The following is a 9,761-nucleotide window of genomic DNA, read 5'->3' on the forward strand; positions in this document are numbered from 1 at the left end:
CTCCATTCTACATTGAAAACCATGTGGGCCTGAGTGCAGGATCAAGGCCTTAGCAAAGCACTTGTATCACTCCTTTGCTGATGGATTTGAAGAGTCTTAAAGCTGGAAAGATTTGGAACTCCTTCTGTTCTTGGAGAAGGCAATGGTTTATCCAAACTAAGGGTTTGTCTACACAGTGGGGTAATGTGCTCTACGGGTTTGTGTTTTTTAAAATGCGTTACTTGGTCTGTGTAGACCTAGCTGGTGTGCTTTGATGTAGTGCTGTTTGAAATGCATTGCATTAAAGCACACTAGGGAACCTTTAGTGCACACCAGCAGGGTCCACACAGGCCAATTAATGTGCAGCATGTTAGTGTGCTTTAGAAATCACACTCCTCTAGAACACATTACCCCACTATGCAGACAGGCCCCAAAATCCACTTGGCTCCTGGCCATAACCATGTAGATTAAATAGCAACTCACCAGTTTCTGATGTAGGGCTCTTTTACACTAAAATATTTACTTCTGGACCCAAACTATATAGCAGGTTTATAGAGTTATACAAGTGAGATGAAGCTAGAGGTACTGTATTAATGCTTCCTTCAAAGGCTCGAGTAGCTTGTTAAATGACTAATCCAGAGGTAGGCAACCTATGGCACGTGTGCTGAAGGTGGCACGCGAGCTGATTTTCGGTGGCACTCACACTGCCAGGGTCCTGGCCACCGGTCCGGGGGGCTCTGCGTTTTAATTTAATTTTAAATGAAGCTTCTTAAACATTTTAAAAACCTTATTTACTTACATACAACAATAGTTTAGTTTTCTATTATAGACTTATAGAAAGAGACCTTCTAAAAACGTTAAAATGTATTACTGGCACGCGAAACCTTACATTAGAGTAAATAAATGAAGACTCGACACACCACCTCTGAAAGGTTGCCGACCCCTGGACTAATCCATAGTGTAACCTGTTTCCTTTTGAGGGCTTCATTCATAAACAGTACCCTAGCCCACTGCAATGGAGTTCAAGAAAAACTTGCTTCCTCACTTAAGGTAGAGGGCCAGATCCTCAGCTGGTATAAATTGGTGAAACTCTAGGCTCTGGCTCAGAAACTGTTTTGGGATTGCTTGGGACATGAGAATTTTGACCTTTCTCCTCTCTCCACCTCAAATACTGTACTCCAAGTAGCTCAGAAGGGTTGTGCACAACCCTTAACTGTCTAGCAAGCGAGCTTTTTATTGGTAAATGTCAATTTCACTGTACTCGTACCCAAACCGAGGAAAAAATATTCCCATCGACATTACTCAAAAATTAAATAAATTAAGAAAAATGCTGCTTGAGAACTTAGTTTGATTTAAGGATATTTACTTTGTACATCTTGATATATGTTGACAATTTGTGTTAAGAATCAAGAAACTTTATAACTTAACAACTACTGTCATGGGGGGCAGGAGGGGCGGCTCAGACAATTATGTGATTTCCTGGAGCTGTGAAAATTTAAATTGATAAAAATAGAAAAAAGCTTCAAAATAAATGGATTTGTTGAAATTATAAAAATAACAATTGAATACTGCCAACCCTAGTTGTATCAGAGATGTCTCCTGGCCTTGAAGTAGCAAAAGACTTGGATAAGGAAGGTGCTTTTGCACCTCGATTCTGACTGCTGATTTGTTCTTCCTCCCTCAGACCTGGTGGCCCAAAGAGGAGAGAAGCTGGAGCTGCTGATAGACAAAACGGAGAATCTAGTGGATTCAGTAAGTACAGAGAGGCATAAGGGGAAGTGGGGATGAGGGGGCGGTGTGGACTTTATGTAGTAATCAAACATGCTGATACCATATTAGTTATGAGCAAAAGCTGATATTAACCAGTGTGCAATGAGTGCAGGTGGCAGCAAAGGCCAGGCACAAGAGCTGTACACAGACAGTGCAAATACTGGGGCTTCTAGACACTAAGCCCTTGTGTTTGTACTGTGACTGGCATGTCGTGTGTACAAGACACATGACTTTCTTTCAGTCCCCCTCTAGGCCTTACCTACGCAACTTGGTTTACAACAACAACAGCTGTATTTTGCTTGTGGCATAGCTCATTGTGCCCTCATTCCTTACTGCACTGTGTCTTCTGCTATTTGCATCCGAGGCGTAGCAGTGCATGAGGTGTGTGGATGGATACTGGATACCAGGCTACATGTAGACATGTCACAACTCTGCTCCCACTGGAATAATGCCTGATTCTTAGTTCCTTGGTGCTAGTTCAGTTACGTGCTCCTGCTGCTGCATCCTGCTCTGTTAAGGAACCTTCCTGTATAAGTTCCACTTGTCCCCTTTCTTCCTGTCTGTGCACACAAGCCCCAAAGGCCCACATGAGCCATGACCTACCTTCCTGCTTTCTCGTATGTAAGGGGAAACCGACAGTCTGGGTTTCCTTCATATTTTGGTTCCACGACATCTATGCTCTTCATTATAGAAACTTTAATTATGAAAATAACTCTCAGATCAATTGACTTCAGGCTAATTATGTGGAAGCCTTCTGGCCTACAATAGTGCTTTGGCTACTGAAAATAAACAAGTTAGTGCAGCTAACACCCACGTAGCTATGAATGGGTCCCCTAGAAGTTGTTCTTCATCTCTCAGAAATGTCAAGAAATGCCTTTAAGAAAAGGAGGGAGAAGAGGAAATAATGCAAGGGGGTGCAGAAAATTCACCTTGCTCCCAACAAAGGGCAATGCTGAGTTTCCTATAGCTGGATTGGATTGGAAGCTGTTGCATGGTCCTGTGTTGAATGTCCAGCATTCGCCAGTTCTTTTCCCATTCAGAGAGCTCTTTGCACTGGGATGTTTAGGGGTTTTTGTGCAAGAAATCATCTGATCTTAAAAGACAGCAGGCTGCCATCCTGGGATGAAACCCTATGATTTGGAGAGTAGTGGGGTTCTGGATTACAGAGAAGCAGGATGGGAAAAATGAATAAAGTGAAGACTTACCACAAAGTCAGAATAGCATAAATATTGGAGATAAGCTTCAGGTTCTCAAAGGTCTCCAGTCAGCTAGACCCAAAAGGGAGCTGGTATCGAAAGTTGCTCAGTTTGAAACCTCTCTTAGTATATTTATTTACAATGGTAAAACTATGCACAATGCCCTCTACTACTGGATTGTAGGCCTGCAAATGGAACAGGGTAGATTAGCCTGGCTGTATGTGCAACACAGGACATGTGAACAGGCAGTGCATAGAAAAGCTGAGGGCTGAGCAGAGGGGTGCCCATGTACAAGGCTCATTTTCAGGCCCACACAAGCTTTGATGTTGCCTCTTTAACTACCACTTCTGTGGAAGAAAACTAGTGCAGAAATTTGCGGCCCCAATCCCCTCTCCCACTGAGACAATCAGTGCTAAAGGATTGCAGGTACAGAGGCAGGAATAGGAAGGGGCTCCCTTTCCTAGGGGAAGTGAAGGGACAAAGCAAATAAGTGACTTCGACAGGGGCCCCATACAACCTCCCACTGCTAAAGAGCAGGTCATTTCATCCATTGGAAGTATCCAGGTTTATTGTAAATGCTGATGAAGAGGTGGGGGTTGGGCACAGGAAATGCATCTCTTACTTACACACACTCTCATTCTCTCTCATATAGACTTTAAGGCCTATCATGGGACTATCATGATCATGAAGTCTGACCTGCAGATTGCAGGCCACAAAACCTCACCCACTCACTCCTGTAATAGACCCCAAACCTCTGGCTCAGTTATTGAAGTCTTCAAATCATGGTTTAAAGACTTCACATTACAGAGAATCCACTGTTTACACTACTTTAAACCTGCAGGTGACCCATGTCCCATGGTGCAGAGGAAGGTGAAAAATCCCCAAGGTCACCACCAATCTGATGCGGGGCAAAATTCCCTCCTGACCCCTAAGCATGCGGGCAAGACACACCAGTCAGATACCTGGGAAAGAATTCTCTGTAGTAACTCAGAGCTCTCCCCATCTAATCCCATAACTTGTCATTGGAGATATTTGCAGCTAGCAGTTGCAGATTGGCTACATGCCATTGTAGGCAGTCTCATCATATCATTCTCTCCTTAAACTTACCAAGTTCAGTCTTGAAGCCAGTTAGGTTTTTTGCCCTACTGCTCCCCTTGGCAGGCTGTTGGAGATTAGGTATTGGATCAGGAGGGATTTTGATGAAATCCAACTGGAGGACTAGGGCTGCTCACCAGGCACATGGACTAAGTGGGGGTTGTCTTTCTCTCATAGTCTGTCACATTCAAAACTACCAGCAGGAACCTGGCCAGAGCCATGTGTATGAAGAACCTCAAGCTTACCATCATCATCACAGTAGTATCAATTGTAAGTTACTAGCCTTCATCCTCTTTCTTCCAAGGAGGTAACGCACATGCTCCTTTCTAAAGTGAGGCCTGGATGTTAGAAAATGTCATCCATGTCTCTTCACAGTAACCCCCAAATAATCAGTGTCTCCTAGTGATGGAGGTAAATGGGTTCCTTCTTGAAGGTTCTCTTCCCAAGGCTAGGAACCAGCATTTCACTACCCTTTTTACACTAGAGCAGGTGGCAATATCCTGCCTAGAGCTGGTCGGGAATTTTTCATCAATGATTTCCCCCCAAAAATGCCCTTTTCCCAAAACTAATGTCTTCTGCAGAAAATTCATTTAGCCAAAAAATTCTATTTCTCCATCAAGAAAATTGAAGTGATGGTTTCCTGGCTGCCTGCCTGGAAAACTCTTGTCAATTACATTTTCTGCCTGCCAGTTCCAGGGCCTAGAAGTTAGGAGGCCAGCTCCTGGGGAGGAAGAGGCTTCCTTCAGGCAGGAAGCCAGACGTTCCATTTTGGTTCTCTCGAAATGGAATTCTCTCAATCACTTCCCACAAAAAATGTTTCATTTTGACTTGTTCCATCCCAAATATGGAGGACCTTTTTCAAAAATGGGAAATCTTTTCCAGGAGGGGATTTCTCTTTTCCAGCCATTTCTAGCCCTGCCCATAACAGTGTGTGGGGGTGATGTCCGCTATCTTAATGTCTCAGATGAGAGAGACAGGAAGTGTAGCATTCCAGAAGGTGACCTGTCGCCATTCTCTCTAGCTGTATATAGCCCTGTAAGAGAGGACAGGGACATAGCTGCCTTGTTGACTCTTAGAAGCTGAAGCAGTGAGTTCACAGTATCTGGGCCCAGTGGAGACTTAAGTTTTAAGGAGCCCTGTGCCCCTGTTGCTCTTACTTGAAATGGCTTCATGCCTGAGTCATGGCCTCTCCTCCTCCTCAGGTATTTACTCTCAAATGTTCTTGCTCTTAACATCTTTCATCTGAGGACCTCAAAGCATAATTGCAGGTGATATAGGTGCAGTGCTGTCCTTGATGGAGCCTTGCATCACTCTGCAGGGCGGGTGGTGTTATCCCAGAGTTGCAGTTGGGGAAACTGAGGCAGATTTTCCCCAAATTGTTGAATGCCAACGGAGAAGTTGGTGGCAGAGACAGGAATAGTACCCTAGTCTGGGTTTCCAAACCTTGCTCTAAGTACTTGACTACTACATGTTGAGTGATGGGAAAGATTCTCTATCCATGTGACAGTGCTTTCTTCCCCCAGGTCGTCATCTACATCATTGTGTCGGCTGCCTGCGGTGGGCTTTCATGGCCCAGCTGTGTGTAGAAGTAAACAGATGGCCTGTGCTGATCAGCCAAGGATGAGAGCGCATGAGCGTGTGCGAAGGAGCAACCCACAAAATAACTTGTCTTTCACTACTGACACCTCATTCTTCCATCCTTCCAGGACTTCGGACTTCTCTTTGTCTTATCACCACTAGCGGCCCCAAATCACTGCCTCAGTGCAGTTTCAGCCTCAAGGAAGAGCTGTTTTAAAACTACTTGAAGGGATTTTGTTTCTTTGTTCTTTTGTCTTAACTGCAGTTTCTCAGCTGGGCAGGCAGCAAGGCTGGCTCCAGAGGGTACGTGCAGCTCATCTGTGTGTGTATGTACAGCTTTGCACTTTAATGGGAGCATGCTAAGCAGAGAACAGCATTGCTAGTGCCTCCATCTCTGCATGATGAGTGGGGTTGGAGAGCTCAAGGTGGGTCTATGAAGGTAGTCAGAGTGGTGAAAGTTCATTTTGCTGCCACTATATTGGGATCTAATTAACATCTCCTCCCTACATGTTTGGTCCACAAAGTGATGTACTATGTAGAGTTAAATGCTTGCTTGTTCAGGGGCCACCAATGCAAACATGGGTTGAGGTCATAAATGGAATGGCACAGTAGATGTTAAGATCCAGTAAAGGATCTTGGAGAGACCTCTCCCTCTTCAACATGGAACCCTTTTTTCCTTTGGGGTATCTCTTTGGACATCTGTACAGATGGGTGGGGATTGAGTGGGCATGTTGAAATGTCTCCTCTTTCACCCTCTGTATTCTGCCCAGCTCCCCTACTCTGTGACTAAGTTGATAGAGTAAAGGTGATGGTTGTGATAACTTGGCTGCTGTTTGTCATTGCATTTTAAGTATTGCTTCTGTCCTGTATGTTTAATCCTCCCCCACTCAAAATAAACTTACAGCAAGTGCTTATTACTCAAGATGGAAGAGATGGAACTGGGGCCAAGCTATTTTTCTAGTTTGCAAAGAGAATGTGTGTTCTGAGGTGCCATGTGCTTGCGTTTCCATCCTGGTCAGATCCTTCCACATGTTAAAGAAACAGGTAACTGATGGTTCCATCCCAGTTCTAGGTCTCAACTTGTGTTGGTCTGAAAGGACGCTCTTATCCAATATGTATTCTGGATTCTTATCTGTGGTACAAAACACCACCGTTAACAACCAAAGGCAGGGGTCCTTGACAAATATACCGCTATGAGAACCTCACAGGGCCAAAAATAGCCCCTTAGAGACTTGTCCAGTGTCCGATGATAGCTTTGATTAGAAACCCTTTGTCCTATCTGGACATCCTTATCCTAATTCCTGTATAATCCCTCAGTAGCTGAAATGGGGGTGGCACTGTCCAGTTATATACAGTGCAGATTTGTAAAGTAGTGGCTTGAGGTCTGACCTAGGCAGTGTGTAAAAGGCTTGCTGACTCTTTTTATTGGTAAACTGATCAATATTTCTTTTGAAAGAGCTCTGTTTCCTATGGAGGGGATGGAGACAAAAGCAAATCCTCTGATAAATGAGAAATACGAGATGGCTTAACACACACATCTAACTCCTGGGCCCTAGAGTTTCTCAGTGCTCAGTCACTGAGCACTGAGAAACTAACTCCTACTATTAAGAAGGTGGAGATGTGTGTGTGGGAGGAAGGGAGAGAGGTTTAATACTAGTGCATATATTTAAAGCCATGTGCTTATTGCAGTGCCATTAATCAGATGTGATGTACAGAACAGCTTTTGCACTCTGGCCTTGAGGAGTTTATCCCTGAGGCCATTTAGTACTGGCTCCCCATGAAATGGGGCACTGAAAACCAAATTGCCACCCCATCACATCCTTTGTGCTGCTGTATGTTACACACTGATCTCTCAGCAGGTTCCATTCTGTAACAGTACTCTAAATTCACATCCATGCATGGGTTTATCCTCAGTAGACCAAAATCTGATCCATGGTAGTTGGAAATTGGTAAGTAGTGACTTCCTGCCATGCAAGTAAACATATTTGTGACTCTGTTCTCCATGTTAAGTTCACTTCCATCACCAGTTGGACTAACCACTGAGAATAGAGGCAGTGCTGAGTTTATTGGAAACCCTCAATCAGTGAAATATTCATGGCTCATCTGGGAAGAGCAGGAGATAGGTCATCTCCTTCAAGTATGCACTACTGCCCACAATCAATGTGCAACTCTGCATGTTTTAGGGATTGGTGATGTTACTGTTAATTTACTATGATTTGTCTCTTTATGTACAAATACTTTTTATATAAACGATTTCCTCTTGTTTTAAAGAATGCAGTGAGGCATTACTGTAAAACAAAGTTATCCTGTTTGAATAAATTTACTGTATGGCAAATGACCAGACTTTGCTAAGTTTTGTGAAGGGTAGCTTGGCATTAAATGGTCGCTCCCAACTCATGGTGGAGGAGCACCACTAATCTTAAACCCAGCAGTGTTCCGAAAAGTTATTCTTTAAGACCCTGTGTAACTTAACTTGGTGTGCTTCCGAAATAGGCCAAATTACTAAAAGATACTATAAAAGCAATAGTGCTGCCTGTCCTGATTACTGACTTGGTTCCTCCTGAGCAGGGAAAAAAATAGTCACTACTACCTTGCCTATAAAGCGCATTAGCTAAATCCTCCACATGTGGAAGAGTTTGGTACATAGACTTAAATCAAGTAGAAAAACAGCTTAAAACAAATCTGGACCATCTTTTTCTGTTTGCACAGCACCTAACATGAGGGCTATAATAAGGGTTGTCTAGCTGCTTCTCCAATGCACTTTTGCATAGCCATCCTCAGCATGACAGATGTTGCCCTCAGGAGCTACACTGGAATAAGCTGTCAGAAGTGAATTTTGTGGAGAACACTCAGTAAAAAGGATGCAGAGATTCTTAATCTGAATCTAAACCAACCATCCCCTTTTCATGTGCGAGAAGAAAGGGAAGAGGCTTAGCTCTTTCTGCTCAATCCCACAGCAAGACACTTCTTGCAGGTGGGAATACAGCTTAAATCTTCAAGTAGAAGTATTCACCAGAGAAGGAAGGAACTGTCAGATTATTCACTGCCTTACACCTTAGTCATTTAACTCTCTGATGACATGAGAAGGGGCAGTTACCTGTTCCGTAACTGGCGTTCTTCGAGATATGTTGCTCCTGTCTCTTCCACAGTAGGTGTGCATGCTTGCCACGTGCACCGGTGCCACAAGTTTTTCCCTTAGCAGTACCCATACTGGGGGAGCACCGCAGCGACCCCTGGAGTGGCGCCTGTATATCGTGCTATAAGGGCAGCCACGGGCTCCCCCCACCCTCAGTTCCTTCTTGCCGGACAACTCAGACAGAGGGGAAGGAGGGCAGGGTGGGGAATAGACATGAGCAACACATCTCGAAGAACGCCAGTTACGGAACAGGTAACTGTCCTTTCTTCTTCGAGTGATTGCTCCTGTGTATTCTACAGTAGGTGATTCCAAGCAATACCTGTTGGAGGTAGGTAGGAGTTCACGAGGGTTCGGGACGAAGTATTGCCCTGCCGAACCCGGAGTCATCCCTAGACTGGGAGACGATTGTGTAATGCAAAGTAAATGTGTGAACTGAGGCTCACGTGGCCGCCCTACAAATGCCCCGAATGGGGACATGGGCTACGTAGGCAGCTGATGAGGCCTGAGCCCTCGTAGAGTGTGCCCTGATGATCGATGGCGTGGGAATCCCTGCCAGATCATAGCATATGCGTATGCACAAGGTGATCCAGCGGGAAAGCCTCTGGGTGGAGATAGGCTGCCCCTTTGCCCGCTCAGCTGAGGCAATAAAAAGTTAACAGGATTTCCAGAATGGCCTAGTCTGATCCAGATAAAAAGCCAATGCCCTACACACATTGAGCGTGTAGAGGCAGCGTTCCTTGTTAGAAGAATGGGGCTTAGGACAGAGCACGGGGAGAAAGATGCTCTGCTCCATATGGAAGGTGGAGACCACCTTCAGGAGGAAAGCCAGGTGTGGACGGAGCTGGACTTTATCCCTATGGAAAACCATATAGGGGGGTTCTGAGGTTAAGGCCCTGAGTTCTGAGACACGTCGGGCTGACATGATCGCCATGAGGAAGGCCACCTTCCATGAGAGGCGCGACCAAGAACACGTGGCCAGGGATTCAAAAGGGGAGCCCCGTGAGATG

At 44.9% G+C, this 9,761-nt stretch overlaps 1 protein-coding gene across 7 annotated transcripts in view; it reads left to right on the plus strand.

The window, feature by feature from the left end:
• VAMP7 (vesicle associated membrane protein 7) overlaps window positions 1–7,956 on the plus strand; it is a 32,491-nt gene extending 24,535 nt beyond the window's left edge. For 6 of the 7 annotated variants that reach the window (XM_034781265.1, XM_034781263.1, XM_034781266.1 and 3 more), the window contains exons 6-8: window positions 1,664–1,731; window positions 4,218–4,310; window positions 5,564–7,956. In XM_034781265.1, the coding sequence (XP_034637156.1) occupies window positions 1,664–1,731; window positions 4,218–4,310; window positions 5,564–5,626 (224 nt within the window). In that variant the 3' untranslated portion in view covers window positions 5,627–7,956. The remainder of the gene's footprint in view (window positions 1–1,663; window positions 1,732–4,217; window positions 4,311–5,563) is intronic. The other variant, XM_034781270.1, reaches the window with a different exon arrangement.
• The last annotated feature ends 1,805 nt before the right edge of the window (window positions 7,957–9,761 follow it).

Source organism: Trachemys scripta, chromosome 9 (assembly GCF_013100865.1).
Source record: "Trachemys scripta elegans isolate TJP31775 chromosome 9, CAS_Tse_1.0, whole genome shotgun sequence".
Classification (NCBI taxonomy): Eukaryota; Metazoa; Chordata; order Testudines; family Emydidae; genus Trachemys; species Trachemys scripta.